Source organism: Hippocampus zosterae, chromosome 6 (assembly GCF_025434085.1).
Source record: "Hippocampus zosterae strain Florida chromosome 6, ASM2543408v3, whole genome shotgun sequence".
Lineage (NCBI taxonomy): Eukaryota > Metazoa > Chordata > Actinopteri > Syngnathiformes > Syngnathidae > Hippocampus > Hippocampus zosterae.
Genome location: NC_067456.1, coordinates 19,792,214 through 19,808,583, shown reverse-complemented (window position 1 = coordinate 19,808,583; position 16,370 = coordinate 19,792,214). Strand labels below are relative to the sequence as shown.

General features: G+C 42.2%; 1 protein-coding gene across 2 annotated transcripts; it reads right to left on the bottom strand.

Moving 5' to 3' along the window:
* Positions 1-998: 998 nt before the first annotated feature.
* Positions 999-16,297, bottom strand: ap3m2 (adaptor related protein complex 3 subunit mu 2). 2 transcript variants are annotated; one of them, XM_052067019.1, is made up of 9 exons: positions 16,169-16,297; positions 8,829-9,113; positions 8,547-8,718; positions 7,751-7,888; positions 7,581-7,666; positions 5,892-6,025; positions 5,324-5,531; positions 5,059-5,203; positions 999-2,947 (listed from the first exon to the last, which is right to left on the bottom strand). In XM_052067019.1, exons 2-9 carry the CDS (start codon positions 9,099-9,101, stop codon positions 2,847-2,849), a joined length of 1,257 nt encoding a protein of 418 aa, XP_051922979.1. In that variant the 5' UTR covers positions 9,102-9,113; positions 16,169-16,297; the 3' UTR covers positions 999-2,846. The 2 variants fall into 2 exon arrangements, with proteins under 2 accessions (XP_051922979.1, XP_051922978.1); XM_052067018.1 differs by lacking the exon at positions 16,169-16,297 and adding an exon at positions 15,995-16,107.
* Between the last annotated feature and the right edge of the window lie 73 nt (positions 16,298-16,370).

The following is a 16,370-nucleotide window of genomic DNA, read 5'->3' as shown; positions in this document are numbered from 1 at the left end:
TCATCTTTAGCAGGCTTGAAGTCATCAGTAAATTATGGGCTGGAGTTCATCCAGATGAGGGAGGACAAGATGTGATGCCGTCATGTCAGTCAGCTGTATATATATTTTTTTAATATGTAAGAGGATTGGCTTTTTGAGGGAGCTTGGGGAGTGGAATATTGGGAAACCTCTCAACGTGACCCTGCTAAACCATTTAATAAATTCCAGATTACATAAAAAAAAGTAAAAGTAATTATGAGATTAAACAATATGTAACTGGCTTGTGTTATATTTATAAAGGTGCACAAACATTTATAAAACAAATACCCCTCAAAAATGCTGACCTCTCCAAATAAAATCATAATGGCCGACATTAAAAAACAGTAGTATAATAGGGCAAAGTGTTCATCAAAAAAATGAGATGTTAGTTTTATCCCGAAGAGGTACACTATAATAAAACATTCATAAAATTGTGAGCCACTGTAACATTAGCAAGTTAGGAGATTGCACATGAATGCCACTTGGTTTTGATTTGTACTTTGCCTGTTGCGCCATTAGTGTTATTTCTGTAGGACTATTGCTGCTGCTAGCGGAGGTGAAGTAGACGCTCCTGCGTTTGACAAATTTCAGCCAGCCCAACTACAACCAATTAAAAAACAAAAGAGTCAGGATAATTAGCCATCCCTTAAAATAGAAGAGGGCTTAAAAAAATATATGGTCATTTCATATTATTTGTGAAAAAAGTCACATTCAGCTTATGTGTGATTTTTCAAAGGTAACATGCATGCCCACTGATGTCATTAAATTACATAAACTATTAAAAGCCATGTGTTTTTGGGTTTGAGAGACATACATAGTGATTCCAAAAGTTTACGACGAGAAATACCAGAAGGAAAGTAGCAGATCAAATCTTTAATACCACAACTTTGCAACACAAACAAAAAAGCAGGCAAAAAACGTGAGCCTTCCATTTGTTCTTGTCGTCCAACCCACCAGAGAACAGTTTTTTTGGGGGGGTCCCACAATTCAAACAGCAACCACAAGCTGCTTCGAGCACTGAAACAGAATATAATGGTCGAGAGGCACGGCTCCAGGATTATTTCTCTCCCGGGGCTAAAGGGGTGCTTGACCAATACATAACGGGGCTGAGAAAGAATTTCGAAAGTACGTCTATTTTAGACGATCAAATCAAATGCTTGAAGGACTTAATTGGGGCCACGCAGATTTCTGACGGGGTTACAGCACCCTCTAGCGCTGGTATAGCGCCATCACTGCTGATGGTGGACCGATTTCGTCTCAGTTGCCCTGGTGACAATGAGGCGCGATGACAGTACTCGATATAAATGAACGGGACATTTTCAAAATCCATTTTGTGTCCACTTATAATTGAATCCAAGAACAATTTATACAATGCTGAAGACAATTAGACTCGCCTACGGTTTAATTTTTGTGAATAATAGTTTTAAATGTAACATTTCACTTTTCTGAACTTTAATGAGTAAGTACACATTTTTGCTCGGGGAAAATAAACATGCATTTCAATGTTACTGAGTGATGCAAACCACACATAGAAGCAGATCACACACATAGAGGCAAGCAAAAAGAGATGATAGAGTGAGAGGCACGCAAATGGTTCTGCTGCACTTCACCTGGGGTTCTGGATGGCCAGCAAGCACACGAGCATCTCCAACTGGTTCCCATTTTTACAATCCTGTCAATAGGGAACTTTTACCCGTGACCTCCCTCACCCTGACTTTTTTGTCTCTCTCTTTTTTTTTTAAAATATACAAATAAGCCCAAGTTTGAAGGAGTATTTTGTAGAACGCATGCCACTAAAAACACATTTTCTCAAGAAACTAAACAAATATGTGGATTGACTCATTTATAATGAGCACTATGTTGCTCTCAGGAAGATTACAAATAAATATGGGTAGGTAGTACAACACAAATTGTTAAACTAATGTGTTTGAGCGCATATTCAGGGGGGCCGAGTACATATTTAATAAGTCAATTTTTGAATCATCCTGTTCTTTCTTGAGAAGAGGAAAATATTGTACAGATGACCAAACAATTATATCTACCGTCCGGTTAACTTAAATTATTTAAACGTGATACATTCAAACAGTGCGCACATGCCCTCATGCATCATCTCTGCAGGACCTGAGAATAAAATAAGTGAATGTATACTTTATAATATTGCAGAAACACCACGGTGGAAAGAGTGTTCTAGACAGGAGACAGTGACACCGCACCAACTTCATTCAATTTTGCTCCAGCAGAAGTGAAAGTGCTCGACTGTGAACAGCTTATTGTATACTCTTATGCCAGTGTATATTCTAGCGAAAACAAATACAAATTGCAAAGCAAAGCACATAAGCTGAACGGGGGAGGATGATATATAAATACAGGAAACAAAACGGTATAGCAAGACAGTAGCAGCCAGGATTTCAGGGAAACAAATAAAACGATGCATTCAGTAATTATTTATAAATTGTAAGGGATCATAAAATTTGAGTTACTTTCATCTGGATTTAACAGCACCTAAGTTACCATTGCTCTGGTAGCTTGGAATGACTGAAATGATCAAGAAATATAAGGTTATAGGAGTACATTATTAGTATTTGGATCACCTTGGATATTCACAAAAGCTTAGGTTGTTTCCACTGGGTTCAAGCATTTGATGACTTCTTGGTAATTTGTTGCTCCAATGAGTCCTCAAATTGTGGGGTTAAATCCTGTGATGTATGTAAACATGCACCCCCACACACAAAAAGACCCCCCCCCACACACACACACACAAAAATCACATCATAACCCTCCTCACAATTCCAAGGATGTTTGGTCCATTTAGAGAAGAAGTGGTGTTCTTATGTCCGGACCTGGAATTTGCCAGCCTTGGTCATGTACTTGATGCCTTTGAAAGGTTTATACTTCTCCCCGTACATGTCCAGGCGGTTCACCTTCAGCCCTGTTCAAACAGAAGCATATGCTTTCATTAATATGACGTGTCGATATAGTACAAAAATCTTGGCAAGACATACAGTGCCATGAGACAGTAATCGTCCCATTCTCAATTTTTTTTAAATTATTGCACAGTTCCCTCACTTTAATATTCAAGATTATCAAACAAATACGAACATCAAAAATCTGTCCATCGTTTTTGGCTTCCCATAAGCAGAAAAAGCAGACAAAAGATAACTCCAGTAAACATAAAATGCAGTTTTAAAATAGCGATTTGTTTGTGTGTGTGTGTGAGAAAACACAGACACGCACACAGAGAAAAAAAGACAATTGCTGCTGAAATTAAATAACTCGTTGGGCCACTCTCAGCAGCAATGCCTGCATTTTCTATAATTGGCAATGAGTCTTTCACACCTCTGTCGAGAAATTTCGACTCATCCCAGCAGATTTGTTGAAATTCACTAACACTGGAGGGTTTTCATGCATGAATATCCGTTTTAAGTCACGTCTCAGCGTTTCAATTGGGTTCAGGTGCGGATTTTGACCACGCCACACTCGGTTGAAGAGCTGCTGTGATTGACATGCAACACAGCCAGCTTTTTTCACCGGCTGGATTGATTGTTAGTGATATGGGTGACCGTATGTACCGGTACTTTATTAAGTTCTGAGTGTACACTAGGTGGCAGTGTTAGGATAAAAATACAGTTGAGATGGGAAAGGTTGTGTGCTGTTAATAACCTATTAATAAAATACAGTATTCGGTCACACTCTGGCCTTGCTATTTTGCCTCGCCACACCACACACTTAAGCCAGTTAGCGGCGATTAAAGTATAGACAAAAACCCACTTCAGTCTTTGCTTCGTCCGTCCTTTTGAAAAGAAAAATTCTTGCCCTTTCCGTCCCAGTCCCAAAAATAGATGTCGTTCCAAGACAGAGGGACGCACTTATTTCAATGCAAAAAAAAACCGTCTTATATTCGGGCCAATACGGTACTTTATTTTCATCTGTTGTTGAATATCTCTGCCTCATGGCAATGCGTTAGATTTATGAGAACCTTTGGCCAACATCATTATGTCAGACAGGTTTGAGTCGAGTGATTTCTTGCTTGACGGTATACAGACTTGGGTGCGCTCAGTGAAAATGAACTCAGTTTTTCAAAATCTACAGTTAATTCATGATTTAAAAAGGGTGGGAGACTATTTGATCATATAGGGTTGGCTTTGAATAGTTTTTTTCATTTAATAAATACAATCACCATTTAAAAATGGCATCATATTTTTACTTGGGTTCTCTGTGTGATATTTACATTTGTTGGATGATGTTCAGCTATAAAGTGGGGAAACTGCGGGGGAAAAAAAGAACTTGAGAAGGAGTCAAACTTACTATTTTTTTTTAATGAGAGATGACATTTTTTTGCTCTAAACCTGAATCTGCCCCCATTTTCTTTCTCCAGCAAATGAGGCTTTAATAATAATAATAACAACAACATATGACATAAATAAAAACTATATATTTTTGTATTTATGAATTAAGGCTTAGGTTCCGCAACAGGTGGATTCTTTTTCGGAAACGTCATGGCTATAAATTACAACGCATGGTAAAAATCTGGGTTGCGCAAGCTATTGCAGGTCAAACTTAAAAACAAATAAAGAAAATCTCTCAGATACCTGATGTGTTAGAGAAAAATTAAGAGTAAGTAAAAAAATTGCTGTCGATCAATATATGCTTTTTCATTGCACTGTGGTCCACTGCCTCATTTTAATGGCAGTTACAAATGGAGAAACCGAAACAAAATATGTTAACGAGTTTCAGTCAGGTTTAAATACACATAAAATCTAATAAACAGGGTTTGCAGAGCAATCGTTTGTATTAAAATGGATGTAATGATGTACAAATCATTTAAAATGAATAATTACTTTGGCGCCACCCAGTGGATGCTATGCAGCAGTCCAAACATTTCGAACCAGGAGGGTGTCAGCTGAGGAAGCTTTGTGACAAAAAGGCTGCATGCTTAAGTGGAGGCTTAAACTGAAATTGTGTTCATTGCACACGTAGGGAATATGTCCATGTTGTGTGGCATGCGTGTGCATTTGTATGTGTGCGTTTGTGTGAGTGAACCTGAGATGGCCATCTGTTGGATTTTGAACTGGATGTTGATGGTAGGGTTCTCATCAGGCTTGGAGGCTCCCACCTGCAGACTCATGGTCCCTTTCAAGCTGGGAAGCTTCTGGGGGTTGATCTTGCCAACATCCCAGGTCAACAACTGACCAAAACACACACCCGAACGTCCATGTAGCAACACGAATGGTAAGCATTGATATACGGTCTCAGCTATCCCTTTCCATACAAGAGTACACTACATAGTGATAGTTACGGTTCATACCTTTGTGACTGGGTCAAAGGTGTATGTTCCCTGGGAGGGGTTAAGATTGGCGTTGAGAACTCCCCGAGGAAGCTGACTGCTGACTAGGACCGACTCCACAGCCTTGCCCATGGTCTGCTTGGGGCCAAGTGTCAAGTCAAATCGCCCTTGGGAGCTTCCTTCACGGAAAGTAATGTTGTGCTTGACGTACACTGGAATTGCCACCAGGCTAAAAAGGCAAAAACATGAAGCCACTCATTTGATGTGTTTGGTATGTCACCCACATTTGTATGTGAAAGGAGCATAATACAATCGCAAAGTCATAATTACAGGATATACTTGATTGGAAAACTCTTTGAGGCCGAAAACATGAGACAACCAAATAAAAACCAGTCAGCACGGCAGTAACTGAGTATGTCATCATGTGCCCCCGTGGCAACATACATTTACTCCACTGGCAAACGTGTTCACTGTGTGCCATTTGTAACCGTGAAACGTTATATGATGGGAAGACCATAAATCAAGGACCACGGTACTTGAGGTCTCGCTACTACTTTGTGATATGAACAGAGAGTATCAAAACACCAACTTCTGAGAGCTGACATGATAGGAAAGTAGCCGGAAGTTTCCATCGGGAGGGATGAAGGAGAGGATCCGCTCAGCCTCCCAGCGCTTGAATCGAACACATGGATGAAAACTGACATCATCCAGCAGCCGAGGATTCTGAGACAACAGAGAAGAAAGGGACGTTTTCATGGTTTTTTTCTTGTCGGAAGAAAAACTGCTGGCGAACATGAACAAACCGTGACAAAAGATTCTATCTACCACCTTCGCAATCCGAAATGTTCGCTTCTCAGTGGGATATGGTCTATTGGAGGCTTTTTAGACCTCATAACTAGCATCGAGCTCATCGGTCGAAAACATTTCCTTCCACTCGTCTCCCTTTTGAGGCGCGATTAAGAGCCTGCAAGTCCAAGTGCCCTATTCGGATTTAATGCCAATATCCAATCCATCCATCTGTTATCCATATACATTTCAAGTGACACAAAAGGCTATGTTTAAATTCACAAAACACATGAAACCATGTGCAGATGGCCAGAATGTATGCAAATAACCCCACAAGGAAGTGACACAGAAGGAAACAAAAGTACAAAAGGAGACTAATATTAAATATTATTAGTTGGCCTGATTTGGGTTGAGTCGTCATTGATTTAAATTAGGGAAACCTCCACAAGACTCCGCTGGTCACCATATGCAATGACTGACATTCCTCTAACGTAGCAGATTTAGACCATATTGGATTGGCTACTCTGTTCAGATAGATGGTAAGATTGTAGCAGAACTTGTTTTGCAGGCCCTGAATTGCCGTCAGGGCCTGTAAAACCCTATTTGAAGGACGAGCAATGACCTACATTTACGACTTAAAGGTCAAGTGTGAAGTAATTTCATAAAGTCGCAAATGAATTATTTTTACATCCCAGGGGAATCAATTGAATAAAATACATTAAATAAAGCGAGTCTCTAATGGTGTCTTGGTACACTCGCCTGACTTGTTTGCGGGCAGTGACGGTGTGGATGTGGGTGTAAATGCAAATGTTCAATACTCCTGACAAAGGAAAGATAATTGTTCTTAAAAAGGATGCCTGAACATTTTTACTTCATTAGCGGCATTAAAAAAAAAAAAAAATAACTATACTATCGATACTAGTTGCTGGCAAGAAATATTGTCCTGAACATTTTTTTAGTCGGACATGAGAAAAAAAAAATTCATTTTCAAGGCTGATTTTTCAAATCTAAGTGGACATTGTGAGGAGAGCTCAGACAATGCTGTACATGGCTAGCATGTTTCCAACCCGGTTCAGGTTATTTACAGTATGTCCTCAACTTGTATTCTGTGTATAGTGAAGTTCCGCTGCATTTATGACATAGTTCTGTTCCTGTGTCAGCAAAATAAGCCAAATAGGTACGCAAGTTAAACACCCCATCGTGTATCTCTAGTAATGTAAAATTTTGTATAAAAACATTTAACATTAACACTATGCCATAAACGTAAAACTGTATGACTGCAACTAGGCGTGCCTTCTTGTGCGACCTAACAACGTATTTTTCATGCCGGTCCACAAATTAGTTAATTGTGTGCAGTTTGGAACCTTGTAAACCAGTATCATCGGAAACCACCAACTTAAATGACGTAGCACCGTTATTTTCTGCTAGTATATGTTTCCATCAAATCTGTCTCAAGCCATTTCACTTATTGAGTCAGTTTTACACCACTTACCATAAATGACAGTGTGAGGTCAGGCATGCCAGTCAGTTTGACGCAGGCATCGATGACTCCCTGGATTTCCGCCGTTATTGTGGAACCTGATGGGGGGGGGGGGGGGGGGCAATTATATTTCATGACAAACAGGTTGCTTAGAGAAGCCATGACCAGCCTCAGAGCATTACCTGATTTATCAATGATGGCGTCTATCTCCTCCACCACATCGAAATAGGCCTCATTGTTGGTGTATTTGACGCCAGTGCGTCGCCATGGTACCACTGACAACTGGCCAGTCGGGAGCTGTTCACCCACATTGGTGCTGCCTGGGAATTGGTCAAACAAGATTAGTTTGTGCGGTTACTCAGACGGACGTATAAAGGGTCATTGTTGATCGTTGATGTGCATTATTTGTTGATGAATGATATTACGTACACTAATTTGATCAAATCAGGGCTCCAGACTGCCCCAAAATGGTGCCCTTTTGCTCCTAAAGATTGAGGCGCCACATGTACATTTTTCATCGACCCGCATCTGCCTAACCAGGAAATTTGCAGATTTCATTTTTTTCCCCCTTATAATTCACTTCAGTATTTTTTGCTGTTGACCAAATTATCATACAGGCTCCTGTCCATTCAACAGCGTGAACCCCTAAACTTGCTTCTCGCGCTCCTAAAGTTTCAGGTTAGCAGTCACTGTGTTCCCAGTTAAAAAAATAAAAATAATAAAAATAGATGTTTGGAGCCCTGTATCAAAGTGGACCAGGTTACACAAAACAATATTGACCAGTGGAAAGTTCTTCAGCTCCAGAATGGACATAAAAATAAAAAATAAAACAATGAAACAAAATGAAACCTACATTGTTGAGCAAATCTATGAGCACCATGACTACTAAGTACTGTAATTCCGACTAAGCTTTTCTCCCCAAGATACCCCAAACTCGCACCCAACCAAAATTGTTGGAGATAATCCTACACATTGTACCTGTGATAGTGTTGACCATTGTGCGGAGAATGGTGGGAGGCTTGATAAGCTCTTTGAGGATGTTAGACTCGGTGGCCAGGGGAAAGCCGTTGTCCAACATCTCCTCAAGTAGTTCATAGACCACGACCACATTGTCCTTGATGGCAGCCTCTGTGCAGACACCAAAGTAGTCCTGTTGAAAACAACACACATTAATGGTTACAACGTTTGCAGTGTTGAACACAACAACAGAACTTCAGTACGAAAAATTAATCAAAGGCAAAGTGAAGACACAACGAGAACCTGAAATGTGTCGACGACTCTGTGCAGAAACTCAATCACAAAGAGTGGCGGCACCTCACTCTGTATGACCGCCACAAAGTATATGCGATGTCTTAGAACATTGATAAGGTAGTGGTGAGGAGTGGGGATCACAGGCGGGACGTTCTCCGGCTCACTGGCACGTTCCTGGGCCTCAAAGAAGTAGTCGCACACAGAACGGCTCACCACACTCTTCCAGTGCTTCTCCAGGAAAATGTCTCCTGAGGAGTTGACCAGGAAGAGACTGTGGATCATCTTGACTGAATGCTACAAAATATAAGATAAAAAAATTGCGAAGGTTAAACGAGAAAGTGTTGTCAAATCAGTTTGCATATTTACACATGTATATGAAAATGAAAATTGACATAATGACATCAAGGTGATGATTGATGAACCCTCAAAATTATGTAATGCATGTGCAGTTTGATACTTGTGTACTTTTATTGAAAAAAAAGAACCCCATGATTTTTCTTCCCTCAAACCCCCAAATATACTTTTCATTCCCCCCACCTGAGCTGTGGACCTTTGCAGTTCACTCAGAGTGGTCATGGAACCCTTGGCTGCATCTCTGATTGGTGTTAAAAGTTTAGCTTTAGGCCGTGGCACGCCAGGTCTTGGTAGGTTTGCACTTTGGGTGTGATACTCACTCCATTTCAATATGATTGATTGAATTGTGTTCCCTGAGATTGCAAAAAATGTGCATCCTAATCCTACATTAAACTTCTCCACAACTTTATTCTGCACCTGCCTGGTGTATTTCTTGGACTTTGTGATGCTTTCTATCCCCTAATATTTTTTAACAGACCTGTGAGACCATCACAGAACAGGTGCATTTATACTGTGACTGGATTACTGTGACTTGATTTATCATCATCAATCTTTTAGGTCAACATTGGTTCATTCAGAAATAAGGGAACCTCTGGAGTCAATTTGGAGATAAAAGGAGGTGAATCATTTCCCATATGCTACATTTCAGGTTTTTGTTTGTAAAAAAAAAAAAAATTATAATAAAATTCATTCCATTTCATTACTGTCTCACTTGGTCAGAATTCTTATTCCCCCCCCCCAGAAAAAAATATGTAGTATAGTCTGGCAAGGTCAACAAGTTTAAGGGGGGCTTATACTTTCAACACAATAGTTGTGAAAACTGTTCTGTCATGATGGGTGAGTAAATCGGTAAAAGAATGTATGAGTACAGGTAATGTGCTGAATAGGTGCCCATGTCACCGAAGGCACTGGGACAAAAGATCCTTTACCCTGATGTCCCACAACATACTGGTTATGATCACAAACATAAAATATTATGATATGAAGATATAATTACTTACAAAAGGATGTGAAAGAAGTGACGGAACAAAAGAATCATGATTGTTTTGTCCTAAACCCTTCATGTGACACAAAACACCACATTCAGCAAACTCTGCATCACCAGCTACTTGGGAAAATCGTGAAAATAATGACCCTACAGACAAAACAAAAACCCTCACTAACATACTGATCATTCCTAGTTTCCACAAATAAACCTCCACCCACCAACCACCAACTCACATGACATTCTTTGCGGATAAAGGCAGTCTATGATTGCACGAATCTCAATCTTATATGCTATGTGTTACATTGTATTATTGTTATTTTATGTTCAATTTTTGTGAAGTTTGTGGAAGCAATAGCCACTAATATAGATAATAAAGAATACACGGTCGGGATTTTTCTAGATCTAAAAAAAGCTTTTGATACTATAGACCATGCTATATTATTGAAAAAATTAGAGAGATATGGCATCAGAGGCACAGCACATAAATGGATTGCAAGTTATTTAGAAAACAGATATCAGTATGTGCAGTTCAAAAACAAAAAATCCAACTTACTGAAGATTATCCATGGAGTGCCTCAGGGGTCAGTGATTGGACCAAAACTGTTCATTTTATATATTAATGATATCTGTAGTGTGTCAAAACAATTCAAATGCGTCCTTTTCGCTGATGATACAACCTTTTACTGCTCTGGAAAAAATATGAAACAACTCCTGAAAATTGTAGAAAACGAATTGACAAAATTTAAAAAATGGTTTGACAAAAACAAATTATCTTTAAATCTAACAAAAACTAAGCTAGTTGTTTTTGGCACAAGACCAATTAAAGACCAAATTAAAATAAAGATAAATTCAATTGAAATAGAACGAGTCTATGAATACAAGTTTCTTGGACTAGTAATAGATACCAAACTATCCTGGAAGCCACACATAGATAACATAAAAAGAAAAGTATCCAAAACTATCGGGATACTCCACAAAACGAACGATGTGTTGAATAAGAGCTCCTTGTATACATTATATTACTCATTATTACTACCATATCTGACCTACTGTGTAGAAATATGGGGAAAAGCCTGTAAAACGAACACACTCCCTGTTTTAAAATTACAAAAAAAAAGCAATCAGAATAATCAACAGGTCGAAATATATAGAACCCACAAATCCAATATTCATCAAATTAAACACAATGAAATTCTACGACCTGGTTGACTACAAAATTACTCAATTAATGTATAAAGCACATAACAACCTCCTTTGCCAAAATATCCAGCAGCTTTTTGAAATTAGAGAGAGCTGGTATCATCTAAGGGGCACTAATCAATACAAAAAATCCAGAACAAGAACAAACATTAAGCAAAGGTGTGTATCAGTAATTGGTGTCAATCTATGGAATAAGCTTGAAACGGATCTGAAAATGAGTGAATCGTTGGAGGAGTTCAAAAACAAATTCAAAAGATTAGTGCAAAATAACTACATGAATCTGAATTAAAATAGATACATTTGATATACTTATAAAATATAGTAATATAACTGTTTGTTCTTGTTTTGGATTTTGATCAACTTAACAATTGTATTCAAGGAATGCTAATTATAATGAATATCAGAAAATCGAAATACAAAAGAAGAAAGAATAACTATATATATACAAACCAAAAGGTGTAGAAATAGAATAGCATAGTATACACAAGGGTAAAAATATTTAATGATATGTAGTTTTTCATTTCTTTGTTTTGAAAAATGAACAATTCAGTTACATAATAAGGGGTAGGACTAAATAAGTTATTTACTTCTTCCTACTCCTTTGAGCATATAACTGTGATGTGTGTTTTTTTTCTCTTTTAACTATTTCTAATTTTCCTTTTATAATTTTGTTTGACCTTTCTCTGTTATTGCGTGTACTATATATGCTCAATAAAACAAACAAACAAACAATTTTCTGTAAAGCGCATTGTGAGAGCTGCAGCTGGAGTGAAAGTAAAGATGTATCGCATTTTATTGTATTCCTGCTCTTGTGGACCCACAAAGTCTTCACTAAAAGAATGCAGGGCATTTGTTGTTCAATACACCCGTTTTTAGGGTGTCACCACAATCTAGAAGTGGCAGAAAGTACTTAGCAATTTTGACCATCTACTAAAAACGGAATCCATCCATCATCTACTGCTTATCCGGGGCCGGGTCGCGGGGGCAACAGCTTTAGCAGGGAAGCCCAGACTTCTCTCTCCCTAGCTACTTCTTCCAGCTCTTCCCGGGGGATCCCGAGTCGTTCCCAGGCAAGCTGGGTGACATAGTCTCTCCAGCGTGTCCTGGGTCTTCCTCAGGGTCTCCTCCCGGTGGGACATGACCGGAACACCTCACCAGGGAGGCGCTCAGGAGGCATCCGAATCAGATGCCCAAGCTACCTCATCTGGCTCCTCTCGATGTGGAGGAGAAGCGGCTCGACTCTGAGCCCCTCCCGGATGACCGAGCTTCTCACCTTATCTCTAAGGGAGAGCCCGGACACCCTGCGGAGAAAACTCATTTCGGCCGCTTGTAACCGGGATCTCGTTCTTTCGGTCACAACCCATAGCTCGTGACCATAGATTAGGGTTGGAACGTAGATCGACCGGTAAATTGAGAGTTTCGCCCTTTGGCTCAGCTCCTTCTTCACCACACCAGACCGATACAACGTCCGCATCACAGCAGACGTTGCAACGATCCGCCTGTCGATCTCCCGCTCCCTCCTGCCCCCACTCGTGAACAAGACCCCAAGATACTTGAACTCCTCCACTTGGGGCAAGATCTCCTCCCCGACCCGGAGGGGGCACAGATTTGGAGGTGCTGATCTTCATCCCAACCGCTTCACACTCGGCTGCGAAACGCTCCAGTGAGAGTTGGAGAGCCAACAGCACCACATCATTTGCAAAAAGCAGGGATGTAATACTGAGGCCCCCAAAACGGACCCCCTCAACGCTTCGGCTGCGCCTAGAAATTCTGTCCATAAAGGTTATGAACAGAATTGGCGACAAAGGGTAGCCTTGGCGGAGTCCTACCCCCACTGGAAACGATTCCGAGTTACTGCCGACAATGCGAACCAAACTCTGACATCGGTGGTATAGTGACCGAACAGCCCGTATCAGGGGGTTCGGTACCCCATACTCTCGAAGCAATCCCCACAGAACTCCCCGAGGGACACGGTCAAACGCCTTCTCCAAGTCCACAAAACACATGTAGACTGGTTGGGCGAATTCCCACATACCCTCAAGGACCCTGCTAAGGGTGTAGAGCTGGTCCACTGTTCCACGGCCGGGACGAAAACCACACTGCTCCTCCTCAATCTGAGGCTCGACTTCCTGACGGACCCTCCTCTTCAGCACCCCTGAATAGACCTTACTAGGGAGGCTGAGGAGTGTGATCCCTCTGTAGTTGGAACACACCCTCCGGTCCCCCTTTTTAAAAAGAGGGACTACCACCCCGGTCTGCCAATCCAGAGGCACTCTCCCTGTTGACCACGCGATGTTGCAGAGGCGTGTCAACCAGGACAGCCCCACAATATCCAGAGCCTTGAGGAACTCCGGGCGGATCTCATCCACCCCTGGGGCCCTGCCACCGAGGAGCTTTTTAACCACATCGGTGACTTCAGCCACAGAGATAGGAGAGCCCACCTCAGAGTCCCCAGGCTCTGCTTCCTCCAAGGAAGACGTGTTGGTAGAGTTGAGGAGGTCTTCGAAGTACTCTGCCCACCGGTTCACAACGTCCCGAGTCGAAGTCAGCAGCGCCCCATCCCCACTGTACACAGTGTTAATGGTGCACTGCTTCTCCCTCCTGAGACGTCGGATGGTGGACCAGAATTTCCTTGAAGCCGTCTGGAAGTCGGCTTCCATGTCCTCACCAAACTCTTCCCACCCTCGGGTTTTTGCCTCGGCGACCACCGAAGCTGCGTTCCGCTTGGCCAGTCGATACCTGTCAGCTGCCTCTGGGGTCCCACAGGCCATAAAGGCTCGATAGGACTCCTTCTTCAGCTTGACGGCATCCCTTACTGCTGGTGTCCACGAGCGAGTACGGGGGTTGCCGCCACGACAGGCACCAACCACCTTACGGCCACAACTCAGATTGGCCGCCTCAACAATAGAGGCACGGAACATGGTCCATTCGGGTTCAATGTCTCCCGCCTCCCCCGGGACATGGGAAAAGCTCTGTCGGAGGTGGGAGTTGAAACTCCTTCTGACAGGGGATTCCGCCAGACGCTCCCAACAAACCCTCACGATACGTTTGGGTCTGCCAGGACGGACCGGCATCTTCCCCCACCATCGGAGCCTACTCACCAACAGGTGGTGATCAGTTGACAGCTCCGCCCCTCTCTTCACCCGAGTGTCCAGAACATGCGGCCGCAAATCCGATGATACAACTACAAAGTCGATCATCGAACTGCGGCCTAGGGTGTCCTGGTGCCAAGTGCACACATGGACACCCTTATGTTTGAACAAGGTGTTCGTTATGGACAATCCGTGGCGAGCACAGAAGTCCAATAACAAAACACCACTCGAGTTCTGATCGGGGGGGCCGTTCCTCCCAATCACGCCCCTCCAGGTCTCACTGTCATTGCCCATGTGAGCATTGAAGAAGAGAAGAGAGTCCAACCCATCTCGAGAGAACTGGTACCAGAACCCAGGCTGTGTGTGGAGGCAAGTCCAACTATATCCAGTCTGAAATTCTCTGCCTCACACATCAGCTCGGGCTCCTTCCCTGCCAGAGAGGTGACATTCCATGTCCCAAGAGCTAGCTTCTGCAGCTGAGGATCGGACCGCCAGGGTCCCCGCCTTTGGCTGCCGCCCAGCTCACATTGCACCCGACCCCTTTGGCCCCTCTCATGGGTGGTGAGCCCATGGGAAGGGGGACCCATGTTGCCTCTTCGGGCTGTGCCCGGCCGGGCCCCATGGGTGTAGGCCCGGCCACCAGGCGCTTGCCAACGAGCACCACCTCCAGGCCTGGCTCCAGAGGGGGGCCCGGTGACCCGCGTCCGGGCAAGGCAAACCTTGGTCCATATATTTTGCTCATCATAAGGGGTCTTTGAGCCGTGCTTTGTCTGGCCCCTCACCTAGAACCTGTTTTCCATGGGTGACCCTGCCAGGGGCATAAAGCCCCAGACAAATTAGCTCCGAGGATCATTGGGACACACAAACCCCTCCACCACGGTAAGGTGACGACTCACGGAGGGGTAAAAACGGAATCAAGCTTGCTATTTGTGTTGGCAGAGATTGTAGAAATTGTCCCACAAATCCATAATTGTGTGTACATATGCAGACAGTCAGGTAAAGGTTTTGAGCTCACATGCTTTGTCACCATACTTGTCACCACGGGTGTGGGAGGTCATATTGCCATGTTATCTGGAGATTAAATGTGACATTACATCCTGTGATGTATTAAGCGGCATCAGTTTTTTTCATTCCCACTTTATCTTGGGGAGAGAACATATTTTCACTATTCACCGCATGAGAAATTTGCATTTCAATTTCTGGTTTGAATTAAACACCCCAAACACCAGTTACACATCATACATTAAAATGAGCTACAAAAGAATAATACAAATATACTCTTGTTCTAGAGGTGTGCTCGTAGCAATGGGTATTCGGCTGCAAAAAAACTATTGGTACTGTACTCTGGCAGCACATCAGCACGGTGAAGATGACTATAGAAACCGAATTGAATGCACATCATGCGGACGAGCTATGGATCTTGAGCAGAATGACAACTCGGGGAAAAAAACGAACCACTCAAAAGCATAATTAAACGGGGTTCATTGTTGAACGGAATTACGACAAACATGCCGATTTCAAATATGAAAGCGGTAAGATACTTTAAATGCCGACAGCTTTTTGTTATTAGTCATCACTCAACCCGCCTTCTCCTCCTTAGTCAGTGTCTCATGACAAGGAAAACGTCACCCATAACGAGAATAAAAATACATTAAAAAATAATTTCCCCGCAAGTAGGAGATCGATGACATGCTGTAGATTCACAAAACACTTACCAAAGGTAAATGTTCCGTCTCGGTCTCGAATTTCACTATTTTCTCATTGAAATATGAAGCTTCCGTTATGAAGGATCATCCTCTGGTGACAGGAAGCTGAGAAAAACAGCCAACCACAACCTGAGCAAATTACCCGAATCCCACCTTTTCTCCGCTGTCATTGGCCAAGAATACGGAAATTGTGTTCCGGGCACTCTGTGGT